The 17803-nt window shown below is 37.2% G+C and overlaps 1 protein-coding gene across 2 annotated transcripts in view; it reads left to right on the top strand.

Annotated features, from left to right (window-relative positions):
- CDH2 (cadherin 2) overlaps positions 1–15801 on the top strand; it is a 114486-nt gene extending 98685 nt beyond the window's left edge. For both annotated transcript variants that reach the window (XM_030266127.4, XM_030266128.4), the window contains 2 exons: positions 7217–7381; positions 14387–15801. In XM_030266127.4, the coding sequence (XP_030121987.1) occupies positions 7217–7381; positions 14387–14593 (372 nt within the window). In that variant the 3' untranslated portion in view covers positions 14594–15801. The remainder of the gene's footprint in view (positions 1–7216; positions 7382–14386) is intronic.
- Positions 15802–17803: the final 2002 nt, after the last annotated feature.

Below are 17803 nucleotides of genomic sequence, written 5' to 3'. Positions count from 1 at the left end.
ATGATTCATAGTTGTCTTTTACCTCGGCATGATGTACACAGGGTCGTGTGATCTCCACAGCAGCTGAGAAAAATGCTATTAATTCTCTTAAGCTAGAAAAGCTTTTGATCTGTGGGTCATAACTGAAGTCAGCCTGCTTGCCTCTGAAGAGCATTGTCAACACTGGAAATGTTTTGGACTTTTTTCACTAAAAAAAAGCAGGCTGAAAAACAGGCTCCAAAATGTTTCCAGCACTCCTGTTGTTCCAAGCAGCAACTGTCTGGGTTTTGTGAACAATGACTGTACTAAAGAGAAGTTGGGGATAAGGGAGGAATGAGAGAAAGCAGAGGTATTCCAGATAGAAAGCTTTGGATTCTTCTCAGGATTTTCTTTACTATTTTCTACTTTCAATAGTTTAGCTACCTGACTTAGTGGAGATAGGCCATGAGAGGGTTTGAGTCAGCATCATTCCACAGAAGTCAATGTGACTGGTTTGGAAGGGGAGAAATGTTGGGGTTGGGGATTTCTTTGGCATTGTGCTCTTTTGTTTTGTGTGTATTTTGTTTTGGTTTTCCTAAAATTGTATCTGAATCATAAACTCTTAGGGATGGGGGACAGTATATTTTGTTACATTCTGAAACAGAAAGTTCTAATTAGCAAACTGTAGTGAGTGCCTCTCTTGATTATTAATTAACCTCATGATCCATAGCTTGTAATTGTTCACCAAATGGGGGAGGTGTGAGGTGCAAATGGTGAATATTCTTTCCTGATAGAGTGTGCTCTGAACTTGTAACACCAGTCTCAGTTCCAGAGAACCCAAACCTGCTGCTGGCTGAGTGCAGAAGCACTTAACATGTGTCTGCAGCACAGTTCATGCACACAGCGCATCACAACCCATAGTCATCACTAACTCATTTTTGTCACATATCTCGGGCCATTTGTGTGACTTACATCAAGGTGGTAAGTGCTTGACTGGGATATGTGCAGCATATGTCAGCCTGATAACTCTGATACTTTTTTTTTTATGTAATTGCTTTTGTATATGTCTCACTGCACAAGATAATTCTCTCCTTTGAGTTCATTTCTATAATGTTTTCTGAATTTTAGTAGTACTTGCTCATGCAGGTAGTCCTGTTGAAGCAAGCTGTCTGAGCAAGTGGGTGTTATGCTTTTAAAGTATTGCAGATGAGCTGTTTTGAAAATGTAGGATAATCTAGCTCTCAGATCTTTTCAGCACAAGGATTTCAGTACAATGATTTTACTATTATTCAAAGTAGTTTTCTTGCTGTGGAGTCTTCATTGTCCTTCCTACTTCAGTTTTTTTTTACATCAATAGCTTGCTTTTTTGTCATATTTTTTACATATTTATGGAAAGAGAGAAAATAATAGCATTTATTTTCATGGTATTAATTGCATTAAAAATAAAAGACGGTTTATTGTTATGTGTTCAGGATCTAAATTTTGAACAGAAATTGCTCCTTTATGAAAGGGTAGCTGTTTTCCAGCATTTATGTGTCATAGATAAAAGCAAAATTAGGTAATCTTTCTGATTTTTTTTGTGTGGGTTTTGGGGTTCTTTTTCGTATTGTCATATCTTTCTATATGCCCACATTTTGAGATAACCTTAGTCTTCTGTGCTGGGTCTTTTTACCACTTATTGTAAACATGATAATGGTCCTTACCTACTCCATGAACTTTATAAATCCAAGTGATTAGATTTTCTTTTTCACCAACCTGAGTGTTAATGAGATCATTTACTCTCAGTTTTTAACCTTCGTTTTGCATTGCATTAAGTATAGAACATGTTTTATGTTCTAAAATTTCAAACACAATGAATGAAATAAAGGTTGCTATGATATTCCCCATTAATATACAATACTATAATTAAAAGGTTGTTATTTCAGGGACTGTGTTTGCTTACTAAGACATTAGCTTCACTTTTTTGAGTAAGTGACTCATACAGTGCTCCTGTGGAGGAATTACTGTCATTCCTTTTTGAATCTTTATCTCATGATATGAAAAGTAATGTTCTCATAATTCCATTACAAAATTGTTTTGTTTTATTTTATCATATCTAGAACCACTGCCTGTTACTGCATTGTATCTGCAGCTGCAGCTTAACTTTCACCTTTTTTATTATGAAAAAGATAAGATGGCTTCTTTGTTATCTTGAAAATTATTAACTTGTAGTACTCCAGATGCATCTATAATAAAAACAAATGGTAAAAGCGGTAGGGCAGAAAGTAATCTAAAAGCAAGTGACAAACCAAGAGCAACTGTTGGTGTAGTCATTTCAACTATCCTCCCACCTGCAGTCTACATCTAGTCAGTCCTCTATGTTTGCTTTTTTTGAAATCTCATTATTTCAGGAAATGTAAGATTTAGGGCCGTTGTAGTATTTTTCTGAACTCAGGCGATATTTTAACTGAAAATTTCTGATAGGTTTCTAGGGTGATGTTTGCTGGGTTTGGGGGTAGAATATATAGCAGGATTGGTTTTCACTGCCTTTTTTTTCTGGGGTTTTTTTTGGTTTTGTAAGATTTCAGTGGGAACATGCAGAAGTAAAATACTTCTTTCCTTATTTCCTCATCCCATTTCTCTATTGGAGTAAACAGTAATTGCCTTTGGAACAAAAAGTCAAGGTGGAACACATGTTTTATCCATGGGTATTTCAGAGTCATTATTAGTTCTGTTCTCTTCAGGAAACAAAAAACCTGAGTTTATACTAAGGCTCCATCCTCTAAAAGGAACAGGTAAAATTCAAATTTCTGCTACTCTTGCTTTATATGCACCTAAACCACTGCAGCTGATAGTGTTCAGTGAAAGACACTTACAGGTCTCACCAGCAAATTAAGTCAAAGTGATCTGGTGGCAGTTCAGTTGATTATTTCTTGTATGGGGGTAGAGCTGAACTTCCGTATTTCTTTGCAAAGGGTACATCCCTTGAAAATGAGAAACAGGTATAGTGGGTTTGTTACATTATTCATGTGTGTCCAGTCCTATGTTCATGCCTAGCCAAAGCTTTCATTCTGTGGAAGGTGAAAACCCAAGTCATCCCTAGGAGTGTATCACACAGTCTCATGAACAGCCAGGAAATAAACCAAGAGCTCTGAGACAGCAGAGAAGCCAGAGTCATAAATCATTAATGAATGTCAGTCACATTCCAGGCACTAGGTTGTGGTCGTGGAAAGCTCAATTCAGATGTAATGTATTAAAATATTTTCTGAGTTTTCCTTTCTCAAAAAAAGTCCATCCTGTCTCTGCATAGCATTTTATAGTTTTAGTTGATTGTGATTTCATTCTGTTGTTTGCAGTTCTGCATCATAATGCTCCAGGATATATTCAAATAAAGCAGTTATCAATTACTGTAAACATTTTTTACTTTGTTAGGGTTTTTCCCAAGAACTTAAGTAAATCTTCTAATTCAGAACAACTAATGAGGATGAAAAAATTAAAAGATATTTAAAATGTCTCCTACTGTAACCGATCACTGCTCTATGAGGGACTTTTACTTAGGTGCTGTTCAGTGAATGGCTGCCTTGCCTAAGAGGAAGTTGTTTAGGGTAGAGATTTTTGAAGGCTGCATTATCCTGTTTTTCAGTGATTATTGGAGGATGTAAAATGTCTTTTTCTTCTATTCTGCATGTTTCATCTATCCAAGTTGAGATATTTGAACTGTGCTTTGAACTACTGTGTAGATGTTCTTAAATAAGTGCTTTGGGGGGTTTTAGAACCTTCTGCATATATTTCTGGTAATTTGTAGGGCTTGGCTACCTGGTTCTGACATTTAGCACTCTTCATTGGGATTGCAAGTTTCAGGAATGTATGGTTTGAACTAATAATGGTTGAAGAATTTTCTTAACGCTGTTAGAACTAAGTGATAATGTCAATATTGCAATCAGCTTGGAGGGGACAGGAGGTTAGTGGGGTTTGAGGGGGGCAGTGAGATTGATTTCACAAGATGAAACTTCTGATAAAATGCTCTTCTAGCACATTAAGTTAGTCATCTCTTTAACCACCAGTTATCAAAAAGGCAGCTATAGTTTCTCCAGTGATAATAAATTCCTTTCATAAACAAGCACAAAACAAAAAAATCACTCAGCTTGCTTCACTTACATCCCTATTGTAGAATGTGAGGTTTCTGTTTCCCTGTTGACAGTAGGTTTGGCCTATCAGACTAGTCCAAGTTTCTGGTTTCCAAAGGCTTGAGTTTTTTCTAATTGCAAATGGAGCAAACTTTTATGTCTTAGCAATATTACAATTGAGAAAAACTAAGTAGAGTCTCTTTTTCATCAACAATCATACGGTTGTCCAGAAGTTTGAGGAGGAGAAAACTTGAATAAAGCATCTGTTTGAGTGTGCTTAAGTCCAAACTGAAGGAAAGGAATTTTTTCTAGAATTGCAGCCCTACCTCAATAAATACCTCTGACAAAAATTGGCAGCCATGTGAATTAGATGGTCACAACTCTTGCTGAAGTACATTTCCATTGGAGGGCCAAGACTTCTTCCCCAATGAACTGCCAATAATTCATAAGCAGATTTTAGCTATTAACTGGTTATATGGGAAAAGACTGAAGCAAAACCAAAACACTGTAGAATTGTGGTCCTGAAATTAAGAGTAAAAATGATCACCCAGAATACTGACCAAAGATGTCTGTCCCCAACCTATCGCATCATGTTTTGTTCTCTCTTTGATGGGCCAGTTTTCCATTCAGCTGTCACTTCTACAGTTAACTATCTTAACAAACTCTGTTTGAGGCTAACCTTTACGTCCATTCAGAAGCTTTAGGTAGTATGTGAAAAGCTTTCCCACTTTCCTGTCTTTGAAAGTAGCACTTTCCCACTTAGCACATGGGACCTCAGCACCTCTATACAGCTTATGACCTGCCATTTTAAAACATTTTTCCTTTTTTTACTTTGCAATAATTGAGTAGAGTTGACGTTAGACAGAATGTTGAAACAGCTGGAGTGGTTGCATGGTGCTTGGCACTCAGCCGGTTTGGGAGGTGCTGGATGAGCTGGCCATACCCCACTGGTGTGCAGTTAGTATTGATTTTACTGATAGGAGGAGTTTGAGAGTCCGCGGTAATACATACCATGGATCTTCTTTTCTCATCCAGACACTGTTAGACCTGCAAGATAAATTTCCTCCGAGAGAAGGCTAAATGACAGTGTCATAAATTATCCTAGGAAAGAAAACCAAAGTGGGATTCCACGTAAGGACACATTCTGCACTGCTGTTGCCTCACAGATGGCTATCTTTGCTGAGTTCTTAGCTATTAGAGTCTGCATATGTCTCCAACTATTAAATACATACAAAAGGATGCCTTAGATGTGGACATAATAGACTGATAAATTGATTCATATTTCTGTATTAACACTAACAAGTAAAAGAATTGTATACAAATGTGTGCGGCTGAGGAAAGAATTATAGAATTGAAATGAAGAGAGATGGTCTTCTGGTTTTTATACATTGTTATTTAGCCTTGCCAGTTTGAATTCCTCCACCATGAAATGCTTAGATTTAAAAAAATACACATATATTTCATTTCTCCCTGTTGATGTTTTCCACCTTTATCTTTTGGGTGGGTATGAAAAGCACTCATGTTACATATTTCTAAATTCTAAAAAGTACATTCTTCTCTGTTTGATAGGATTTTCTGATAGCATGTCTCTAAACTATTTTGATTTATTTTACGTAATAAAAAGGGAAAGGATAAAAAGTTCTGTTCTGTTTACTTTTCTCTGATTCATACTGCTTCCTGGAGATCACTTACTATTCTGTTTGGTACATGAAGTACTGAAGGGTAGGAGTTAAAGCTCTGCCCCAAGGAACTTGTAATCTAATTAAGGCATATGAAACTGCATTCTCAGATCTCAGTGGAGCTGTTCCACCTTTTTTGACTATATATTTGTGTGCAGTCATCTGAGAACCCAAGGAACAAATCAGAAGGTGTAGTGGATTTGATAATCAGTTACAGTTCTCCCACAAACTACCATCACTGCTGTCAAAAAGAATTCTTCTCCTGTTGAAAAGTCTGGGTTTGGGGTCACAGGAGGTCATAGTCTCAGAAAGGATCTACATACATCCCATGAGATAACAGCAGCCATAAAAACTTGCACTCCTTCCCTTAGGAGCTGGTAAGGAACTAATAAAAAATAGTCTGAACAGACAACTTCCAGCAAGTTGAGATTATAAATAAGATTTTTATCAGAACAGCACTGTTGAAAAACTGGTATTTTTGATGGATAGAAGAGCTTATTTAGTATGTTTATAACTGCTTGGATTATTTGTGGGGCAGGGTATGTGGCATACAGTAGAACTGGCATGAGCCCCCATTTGCTGATAGTTCCTTAATGGCTTTTGTTTAAGCCGTGAAGTCTAGTTCTTAATTGTGCATTCTCACCAGGGCCCTGTGTAAAGGCATCCTACAGCATGACTTTCTTCTAGACATTGCAATAGTGAGGAGAATGACAATGATGAAATGCATCACACTGTGTAAAGAGAATTCAAGCATATCTATGTTTAATGCATAAACATTGATCTAATTAAATTTTTCACATACATACATACTGCTTATTGGAATTCATACTGCTATGCTAACTTCATCAGGCTGCCAGAGTTTGAAACTGCAGCATCAAGTACTTAATGAACAGATTCATGAGTAATCTCTAGAAAGTGCTTAGAATTAAGGTCAAATCTGAGAAGCTTTGTACTTCTTATGACATTTTCCCCCCTTTGACTTTCATATTATGGAAGCCACATAAAATCAGCAAGGAGTCTTAAATTCATTCTTTGAAGGTATTAGAAAATACTGCAGAACACTGTGCTTGCTTTTTTTTTGTCAGAATGTATGGTATTTGTTTTCTTAGAAAAATAAGAGTTGGATTTGGCATCTTTGCTCTGTGCTGTAAATCATCATTACTAGGTAAAGTGTTTAGTCCCTTAATAGTACTACTCAAATCCCTGCTTCTCAAGGGAAAACTTACAAGAAGCTCTACAAATCTGATGGAATAGAATCAAACCAGGAGATTCAGGGAGTATAAATCAAATAATATCCTGTTGGTATGCAAATAACAGCGTTATTGACTTATTCTTAGTACGCATTACAATCCTAAAAGCAGGACTTCTGGTGAAATGTTACTTTGCATTTTCCTTTTTTTCCTTCTCATGTTTCCCCCGACAGATATTGTTTGAAATTCTGCTAACGTACTGTGTCTGCTTCATATTTTGCAGGATTATGACTTGAGCCAGCTCCAGCAGCCTGACACTCTGGAACCAGATGCCATCAAACCTGTTGGAATCAGGCGTCTTGATGAAAGGCCAATCCTTGCAGAACCTCAGTATCCAGTCAGATCAGCTGCTCCTCATCCTGGGGACATTGGGGACTTCATTAATGAGGTAAAGAAGCGGAAAAAGATTTCCTCCTAACATCTGATAATCTTTTATATTTTGTTTATTCTACTCTGCATAAGTAGCTGTTATGTTAGAACATAATAACTTTTTACAACTTCCTTAGACAATTAAAATTGTCTCACTATACATAAATAAATATGGTCTTTTAAAGTGTAGACAAATTTAATTAACTCATTCAAACAGAAAAGCAAGATATATCAATTAACTTCTATGCACTCATATTAATTGCATTCATAGTACGTTATCAGCAGCAACCACAATAACTCCAAGCAGGATTATGCAATGGGTTGCAAGTAATAAACAGGCTAACAAAATTGTAGTGTAGCCTAAATTCATTTATTAATTCACAGTAATTTAATAATGGAAGAAGTTCATTTTGATTCTCCTCATACATTACCCTTTGAATCCAGATAATAGTGGAACTTCAGTACCTTCAATAAGACCAAAAGAATTCCATCAAATACGATTAGGGAGCAGGGCAGCTAAATTAAATGTTATGTAAGTGCTTCTAATACTTGTCTTGTCATAGAGCTTTCAAAGATTTTGCATTATCTTTGATTCTTCAATCTAATAAATGTAATTGAGATTCAGACTATACCAGAGTACTGATAGCTCTGAAAGAAATTATACTCATTATTTCTATGACTGGTCACTCTTAAATCATTGGTGTTGTGGTACTTAGGATAGAATGTGTTTCTTGTGTTTGCTGGTTATAGAAAAAAAAAAGCTAATCCAGGATTTACTACTATTTTTACTTTATTCTGTACTAAATTGTAGTAGTTAATAATTTTCTCTGGTTTTCCCATATCTTCCTTGTCAGCTGGAGCTGGACACATATTGCAGAGTATTGCAGAACAGTTCCTGCAAACGTCTTTATTCTTGTTTGCCTTGAAGAAAAGTCATGCTAATATACTAAGGTCTTTCCTGTTAGAAATCTGCAGAAAATTGAATTTACCCCTTTAAAGGTGTACAGTGATACAATTGTCAAAAAACTTAGAGGGGAGAAGACTAGCAGGAAATGTACGAATATTTCTGTAAGACGTTGTATTTTAAGAGACTCCAGTTTTTGCTTGCCTTACACTTCTAAATATTACAGTAAATATTACAGTTATAATTGGCTTCTGGAAAATAGTGGAGACGTGGGACACTAAAAGGCCCATATTGTTGGCCAAGCTAGTGTACACACAAGAACTTCCTTGTGTTTCCAAACAATTGAAGATTCCCACCCTGTTCCCACACAGCTGTGACCAGACAATGCCCACCTGACAGGCAGTAGTGAAGAGCCCTGGTTTTTGTTGTTCTCAAAGCAGCTGGGAGGCTCTGTTACGGAGCAAAGGCAGGGAATGGGTCTGATTCTGCTGGAAGGCCAGATGTTGTTCAGCCTTCTACAGGTTTTTAATGACTTAGCAAGCTGTTCTTGCAATATTATTTTTCAGTAGGTTATCACTCTGGAAGATGATAGAGCATCAGTGTGTACAGATGGGGCTGAAGAAACAGTATTTGCTGTCTTGATTTAACCTGTACGTTTATATTGCACTACAGACAAGCATGGAGTAATTTTCTTCCTGCTTGTCTATTGTATTATATCAATCCCTTTATGCTTCCCCTTGCCATCCACCAAAAAAGAAAGTGTCTTCCAGCTATTAATACACAGTAAAATAATGTCATTTATGTCATTAAGAAAATGTATGGAAATATATATGAAGTTAAAGAAAACACAGCAATTTTCTTGTCTGCAGGTTGGCTCAGAATTAATTATATCCTCTGATTGAAAGCAACTGTGTGAGGTAGTTTTTATGCTTTAACTGTCATATATTTAGCTTATCTCCCTCATAAGAATTTTTTTCTCTAGGATTTTACAAAAATGTATTTTTTTACTGTGGGGCATTCCACCTAACTCTCTCTCTAGCAGACAGTAGCCACCCAAAGATTGTCCATGCTTTGTTTTCCCAGAAGACTGAGCAAAATGGGCATTTTATTTCCCTAAAATAGTGTCATCTTAATTTGTGTTTTCTGTAAAAAATTTCCCATGACAGATGTGATAATAAATTGTCTGCTGGGTTTGGGGGGGAAATTGGTCTGTCTTTCATAGAAGAAGTTACAGTTAAATTTCAAAATTATCAGTATCCTACAGCATAAATGTTCAGGCTGCACAGGTTTTCAGACTCTCCAGAATATTGCACCTGCAGTCCTGGTATGATTAAACCGAAGAAACTTGGTAAGTTTCTCCCAGTTTTACTTGAGGTAAATTGAAAAAATATCTTGAGTAAAGCCTGCACCAGACATTTCTTAAGGCAGTTCCTACAGAAGATAAGCTGAGCTGTGGAAACAACATAGCAAGATAAGAAAGAGCAAAGTTCATATCTCTCTGCATCCAACTTCAATATTATTAGATGTAATTCTTCCCTTGGGCATCTCTAACCCAAACCATCCGCCAAACTAACCCAGTCCCTAGCTGAGGAGGGAGAGGCTGCTTTTGAATTGTCAACATTTCAGTAGCAAAGTCTGCGTTAGCCCTTTAGTTTGAAAAGATGCAATACTTTTGGAGATCAGTCCAATCTTTTGGAGGACTTCACCCTATTCCAGGAGATGTAGGTCAGTGTGGTCTTTTGGGATGCTGGTCCACATGTGGGAATTCATTTAATCTATTGAATGCTCACCAACACCTCAGACACACTGTTCAGATTAGGTTCTGAATTACTTTAGCTTTTGACAAAAAAATTATTTCAGATACTGGAAGGCTTAGCTCCCATTTCCAAGCAAGCGTGGGGGTTTTCTTCTTATTTTCCTTACAGAGTCATGGAAACAAAAAGCAAAAAAAAGATCTAGTGGGCCATTTAGGTTTTTTCCTTTTAGCAGTACTCTCTTTCTTCTGGTATATTATTTTCTACCTGTCATCCCTTGTATTAAACCTACGTAACTCAATGAGACATATGTAAGAGTATTTTGTAGTGTTCTGATGACTTCTCAGTTGAAAAACAAGTTAAAATTACAATAAAAAGTCGTGCATTTTTATAACACAAAGTTGAGATAACATGTACAGAGCTATGAACTGTCTAAAATAGGAAGGTTCCAGAGGTATGTGGAAAAAATAGGCTTTGCAGGCATAAGCTAAATGACCTCAGGGACTTACTTGTTTTGTCTGTTTCAATGCATAGATGAATCTGTAATTTAAGAGGGGACGAGAAAAACCTCCTTTTGTTCCAGTCCAGTGTACAAACAAGTCAGTGGAATAAGTCATGTGTTATTAAGAATTCTCTGTAGACTTTGCTTTCTATTTTGAGCCTTTCAAAGCCTAACCTGCAGAGTGTGGAGCATAATTAACACTTAGAATAGTCAGGATTGGCCGGACAGTATAAATTAGACCTGCTGGAAGTAGTTTTGTTAATCCTATTTTCAAAGGCCCACCTATATTATCCCTAGAAATCTCAAGCAAGTTATATTGTGGTGGAGAGTTTGTGGCAAAGAATATATTTATAATCAATAGAGGACATAGCCTGAGGCAAACTAAATTTAAATTGCAAACTAAAGGTCTCATCCCATGGGGATATGGAGGACCCTCAATTCATTCTTAGTAAATGGTTATTGATGCAGTGCCCCTCCATGCAGAATGGACTCCCTCAATGGTTCCAAATAGAAACCAATTTTTTTTTGTATTTCCCTGAAGGCCTCTGCTCTTCCTTTCCTTCTCATCAAAAGTCTGATGAATCCGATTAAGTAGTACGATTAATGAAAATAGAAGCATTAGATTTTGTAATGTTCCATGTTAGTTCAGGATTTGAGAGGGTTGCTTCACTTTAACTTGAGAGAAATGGAGAATGCTGCCTGTATTAAGACAAGTTTACTGTTGTTCCTCAGCCAAGGCACTGTAATTTCTCTAGTTCTGTCCCTTATCACCACCTTAGTGAAAGCTCTACTATGTATAAAAGAGGAAAAGGAAAAAAAGTGAGTCTGTCCAAAGTCTTAAGCTGGCCTCTCTATTGCTGTGGCTCTTCTGTGACTGCTTGTTGTACACTAGTGGTGTAGCACATGCAAAGAAATGTGACAATTCACTGTCCCAACAGGTCCCCGTCCTCCTGAGGATGTGCCCCAGAAATTCTGTTGTTGAATGAGCTTTTCACTCTAATGAAAACTTCAGGTTTTCAGATCAGGACACTCTAAACCAAGTACAGAAGTGACTGACAGTGAATGCCTTGTCAGCAAAATCAGTAGAAGCCACTCCTGGCAGCCATTTGTTGTCCTTCCAGTTGTGCAGATGCAGCAGGCTGTGTATCCACACCACCTCCACCCACTGAAAGGGACAGCATAATAAAAGAAAGAAGGTGGCAATGCTGAAACCAAAGGGAGCTTCTGAGCTGATGGCACTGCCGGGGCTGTCTGGCATGCTGTGGACTCCAGCAGCAAAGCACAGCAGCATACTGTGTATGCTCAAAGAATTGGCTTAGCAGAGAGAAAAAGAAAATATTGTAGTACTTCTTTCTCATTTTAGTATGTAACTTGTGACACAAATATAGCAGAAATCTTGTCATTTGAAGAGTTAGACACTAAGTTCAGTCATTACACTGTGAACCAGAAGATAGGTGAAAATGTCAGTGTAACTTGTGCTGTGCAGTTGAATCAATACTTCCAAAACATGACCCATAGCTACGTTCTCTGAATGAAATGGATTACACTGCTAGCACAACCTTTGAGAAAGTGAATTTGTTAGTGAGATCCTATCTTGTAAGTCAGTAACTCAAAACCAGTTTCCTTTTCTGAAATGCTATCATGATAGCAGCAGCAAATTGAAAAAAAAATTACAACTTCCCCTTTGGAAAAACAGATGGAAAGAGGCTGCCTTCTGCCTTGTCATGGATGACTGATAGGTATCAGAATTTTTGCAGTGATGTAGGGAAAATGTTTTGTTCACTGATTTTTTTAAATAAATTGGTATCCCATGGTTGGCTGGCTCTTAGTAGGCAGAACTGCATGGAAATAACATTTTGTCTCCAAACTGACTTTCTAAATGACTTTCACACATGGATACTTGGCATTCGTACCTCAGCACTCCTTAACCTCAGCTGGTATTTATTCTTCTTCTCTCTCGCCTGTGTTCCAAACACATGTGTGTCTGTCACCCCAAGCAGGCTTAAGGAAAGATCTGAATACCACAAGGCCAGTTAGTGCCTAAGAAGTAAAGTTGTCTTTGTGCTTCAGCAGCAGAAAATAAGAGAAAGCCTTAGAACTTGCCCCTTGGAAAGCTGGATAAGAGATGTCTTCCAACACTTGCTGTTGCCTTTTCAAAATCTCACATCTTTTTTCCTTATTAAGGCCATCAGGTTGGAAAATGCCAGAGAGAGATAACAAGCATCACCAGTTATTCTTATCTCATAATTCAAAATTGCACTTTTAATGCAGGCTATTAATAACCTGCCTGATGTTGTTGTACCACATGAAATGGTCATTTCAAAGCCAAAATTTGTTCTTGATTAGAGGTCATTAGCTTGATAAATATGCTGGGCTTTTCCACCACTAATTTGGAAATCATTTTAGGTACATTTTGCACAATTTTGAATTATTTAAATAGGTAATAAAGAACGAGGATTCACTTCTACCTTATCAATGCCAAATACTTTAATTAATGGGTTTAATATGTATGTACTCCATAATAGATATTTGTAGAAGAAAAATCAGCTTCTGTTCCATTTTGTCATATTTGGACAAAAACATTTGAGAGTGAAACATACTTTTCTAAAACCAGAATATATTAAACAATTTAAAGGAGACACACTCATTTCTTCAAATAAGTAGGAGTATAATAATGCCATTCTTTAAATAAATAAACATTAAAAATTAAAACCAGCACAAATATCACTGGTAAAAATTAATAGCAAGCAATTTAAAATCCTAGCACAGCCTTATGGAATTCTGGAAGATACATTATCCCCTGTCAGTGGCTGCCAGAGAAGATCCTATTTAAAATGGAAGATCTTGAAAAAGTGTTATTAATCCCATGGATGAAACTATGAGGTTAAAAAAATACAAATCGTAAAGAGGGTTTTTTGGCTTCAGGCTTTTATATTCAGCTTGTAAATCTTCCTCAGATAAGCACAGAGAAATTGTCTCATATTCTAAAGTTAGTTACTCATATAAGTGTTTAGGTTTGGACTTATGTAACAAAACAGAGGCTTTGTTCTGGAAGAAGTGTAGTTCTTTCCTGTCTTTTCCTCTTCAATTCCCCAGCATTTCCTCCAATTCAATTTGTGTTGCTTTTAATTTTGTCTATTCAACTCCACAGACTGAAAATGTAAAAATGCTGATGGCCCACTATTCATGTGTTGGTAACTTCAGTACTTTGAAATGAGGAAATAAAAACAGTCATCATCTTGTATTCAGCTTTGATGTCACTGTGTGTATTTTTTGAAGAGCAGGTGGATTTCATGGGTGGATGTGGCAAAACATAGAAGGCTTAAGACAACATACCATATATTTTTCTCACAGCAGCCTACAGAGGTACATGAGTTTACAGGACTAACTAAATATGGATTTTGGCACATGCAGATGGACTGCAGGCCAGAAAAGTCAGTGGATATGCTATTGGCCATGTGAGATGGCTGTTGAAGTGAATCTTTGCAAACATGCTTGTTTCTCCTTCTTCATCTGTCTAACCATTCCCACATTGTCCAATGCCACAGGTTGTGAGCTGTGTATCTTTGAAACTGTTCATTTACTAGCTTCAGTCCCAGTGCCATGACTCTCTCTTAAGGTTTTGTTAGGGCTGCAATTGCAGCTGCATTCAAAATGTTCAGTGCTGCAATGTTGGAAACCTGGCCATTCTAAAGGGAGTTACAAAAATGTAAATCCTGTTTTGTACTGAATGGGAGGAGAGGAAGAATTTTGTTTTCTCAAGTGGTGCTTGATAGATAACTGCACTGCAAATACTCCGGATATGCTTTTGTCTCACTCTCAAATACAGAACTTTATCTTCTTTTCTCCCTCTCCTTCTTGCAGGGACTTAAAGCAGCTGACAATGACCCTACAGCCCCACCTTATGACTCCCTCTTAGTCTTTGACTACGAAGGAAGTGGCTCCACTGCTGGATCCTTGAGCTCTCTTAACTCCTCAAGTAGTGGTGGTGAGCAAGACTATGACTACCTAAATGACTGGGGCCCACGTTTCAAGAAACTTGCTGATATGTATGGTGGAGGTGATGACTGAACTTCAAAGTGAACTTTGGTTGTGGACAAGTACAAACATTTCAACTGATATTCCCCAAAAGCATACAGAAGCTAGGCTTTAACTTTGTAGTCTACTAGCACAAGTGCTTGCTGAAGGCTTTGGCTTAGGCTGCAAACCAATTTGGGCTCCGTGGAATATCAGTGTTCCAATGCTGTTTGGAAAAAAATATTGAGCTCAGTTACACTTGAATTTTACAGTACAGAAGCACTGGGATTTTATGTGCCTTTTTGTACCTTTTTCAGATCGGAATTAGTTTTATGTTTAAGGCTTTAATGGTACTGATTTGTGAAATGATTCATTAAAGAGACAAAATATGTTGGGGTGGGGAGGAGTAAGGTGAAACAATATACTTCACAATGTTTTTGTTACATCGCATTGCTTTTATTAAAATAAGGAGATTAAAAATAAACAAAAAAATCCTCATGGAACAATTTTATTATCTGGGAGAGAGGACCATGAGGTGGAACAATGTACATTACTTCTAGTTTTAGATGTTAGGGGACTTTTTTCACTAAAATTCTAAAAATTATGCAGCTGGTTGCAAATAAAGGGAGTTTTCATATCACCAGTTTATAGCAGAATTGATTTTTTTTTTCCTTATGCTAGAATGTTAGACACATTTTGGTCTTAATCCATGTACACATTTTGGTTTTTGTTGGTTTTTTTGGTTTTTTTTTAATTTCTAGTATTTTTTTCCCACTTCACTGTAAAAAATGGTATGTGTACATAATGTTTTATTGGCATAGTCTGTGGAGAAGTGCAGAAACTTCAGAACACGTGTATGTATTATTTGGACTATGGATTCAGGTTTTTGCATGTTTATATCTTTCGTTTATGGTTAAAGTATTTACAAAACAGGTTGAAAACAAGTGACATTGATTCAATTGTTGAACTGTAGTTAGAGTACTCAATATTTTTTTTATTTTTATTTTTATTATTTTTTTGGTTTGGGGAGGGAGAAAAGTTCTTAGCACAAAAAGTTTTACATAATTTGTACCAAAAAAAGTGGGGGGAGGGGAGTTGGCCTGATACTGGTGGCACGAGAAAATATACATTATGTTTTCAGGGGGGGAAGGAGCTTTCAAACTGGAGAGACTTCTGAGAACAGCTTTGCCTCTGTATTGTATACCAGAATGTGAATGATACACCTCTGACCCCAACGTTCTGAATAAAATGCTAATTTTGGATCTGGTGCTTGGTTTGGCATTTTTTCTTCCACCTGAGCAGCCTGACTACAGTAAATAAAAAGTACTTGTTTGAGTATTTTGAGTTCTGTGAGAAATTGAGTGTGCTTCTTTGGCATTTCCTATTGCTGGACTGAAAACAAGCTGCATGTAGAAGAAAGCCCAGCACAAATTTGGAAGGCAAGTTCCCAGGTAAAAGCAAAGTGATCTGTGCTGTGATTTCTGGGAATTCACAATTTTCAGTTCTCCAGCGATGAGTAGCTCTTTGGTTTAATGTGCATTATCTGAATAAGAACTTGCATCATTTTTGGCTCATTTCTAGACTGACAGTTTAATGAATGTGTGATTATGCTGCAAGTTGCATAAATATTGTGGCAGTCCTCTGCTGCCTGAACTTTCTTGTGCTGAAGTGAAGACAAACCCCTGCTAACTGAGTGCACATCACATCGTGTCCTTCAAGGAGGTGCTCACGGTCATGGAGCTCTATCAAAAAGTCCCATTAGGAGATTTGTCATTAGTAAACATGTTTCTGACCTGTTACCATGATTTACTTGCAAACAAAGCAAGTATATTTGGTGCAGCAGTTCTGTCTGTTCTCATGCAGCAATCTGCTCAGGTTTAATGCTTGTATTTACAGACATTAAGAACCGAAGTGTGAACAGTGTGAGCCTCAAACAAAATGCCATCAGTGGGCAGGGAGGGGAACCAGGCTCTGGCAGCAAGTTAATCTGGAGGGAAAGCTCTTCACTGGTGCCACTTCAGTGCTTCCTCAGCAGTCACACTACAATTTACATAATTTGACTTTGCGACATAAATCCTAAAATCAGATTTGGGGAGCATTAACGCTGCATGGGGGATGTCTCCTTCCTTTTTCTTGCTCCTGATGAAACGTAGCAATCCTCTCAGGCCGGGATATACTATCTCAACTTCTGCACACCTGGCTATTATTTATATCATACATTTGCAGCTATAACCTAATGCTGTAATACAGCCTTGATTTTTGAGTAATGTGTCAAAGTTACCAACAAGCACCATTAAACTATTTCCAAATTCAATTTGTAGTATGTAGAACAAAGTATGTAGATCAGGATGTGGAAATAAAGTCTGACCATGCATAGTTAAGTAAGGAAAACTTTCATAAAGGGCAGATTTTAAACTGTCAGTGCATGTTAAATAAGCAGAAGACAGCTTTTAGCACAAAAATTATGCAAAAATGTATTTCAAGCATAATCTATTATTGTTACTTTGAACCAACAAACTGGAAATGCTAAATGAACTTTATTCATTGACATTGAATGTTAAAAGACGCACTGGGGGAGAGATCTGTGAAAGATTTCCAGTTTGGGCTCTAGCACACATTTTTTTGTTAAAAATGGACAGAGGTCATCTTTTATAAGCACTTGGCTGTTCTGCACAGCAGTAGGAGGTTTATCTTGATCGGACAAACAGCCAGCTCTACAGCTCCTTTGAAATTGCAGGAACAGTTCTCAGACCTAGTGATAGTTCAGCATTAGGTCTGCTGAACAGAACAAAAGGCAAATGATTTTTATGCATCTCAAATGCTTATAGAAGAAGAAAAAAAAGTTGTTTGAATGGATCATCTTTCATCAAGTTTCAGATTCATCCTTATTCTAGAAATGTGCAACCAGGTTTTGTACCCGTGATACCTGTTTCAATACCCATCAGAGGGCTGCACTGAGAGGAAGATGGCTGAACATTGGGCCCTAAAATATTTTTGAAAAACAGAAATTTTGGCAGCCTAATTTGTAAATGGCATTTGGTAGTGGCATATATTACCTCTGATTTGTAGACACTGTATCCCAGGGAAGTTACTGGCAAGAAATGAGGCTGTAGCAACTTTCAGCCTTTTTGCAATTTTTATTTTCTTTCATTTATAGCCTTTCATAGCCTATATCCTTCTCAACTTCAAGGCTAATAAAGGTGGGGAAGAGTGGTTACAGGAAATAAACATTTGAAGTGGATACTGATGGCCTTACGTGTGGAT

This window comes from Taeniopygia guttata, chromosome 2, assembly GCF_048771995.1.
Source record: "Taeniopygia guttata chromosome 2, bTaeGut7.mat, whole genome shotgun sequence".
In the NCBI taxonomy this organism is placed as follows: Eukaryota; Metazoa; Chordata; class Aves; order Passeriformes; family Estrildidae; genus Taeniopygia; species Taeniopygia guttata.
Note: the sequence above shows the minus strand (reverse complement) of the source record. Positions and strands in the feature narration are given on the sequence as shown.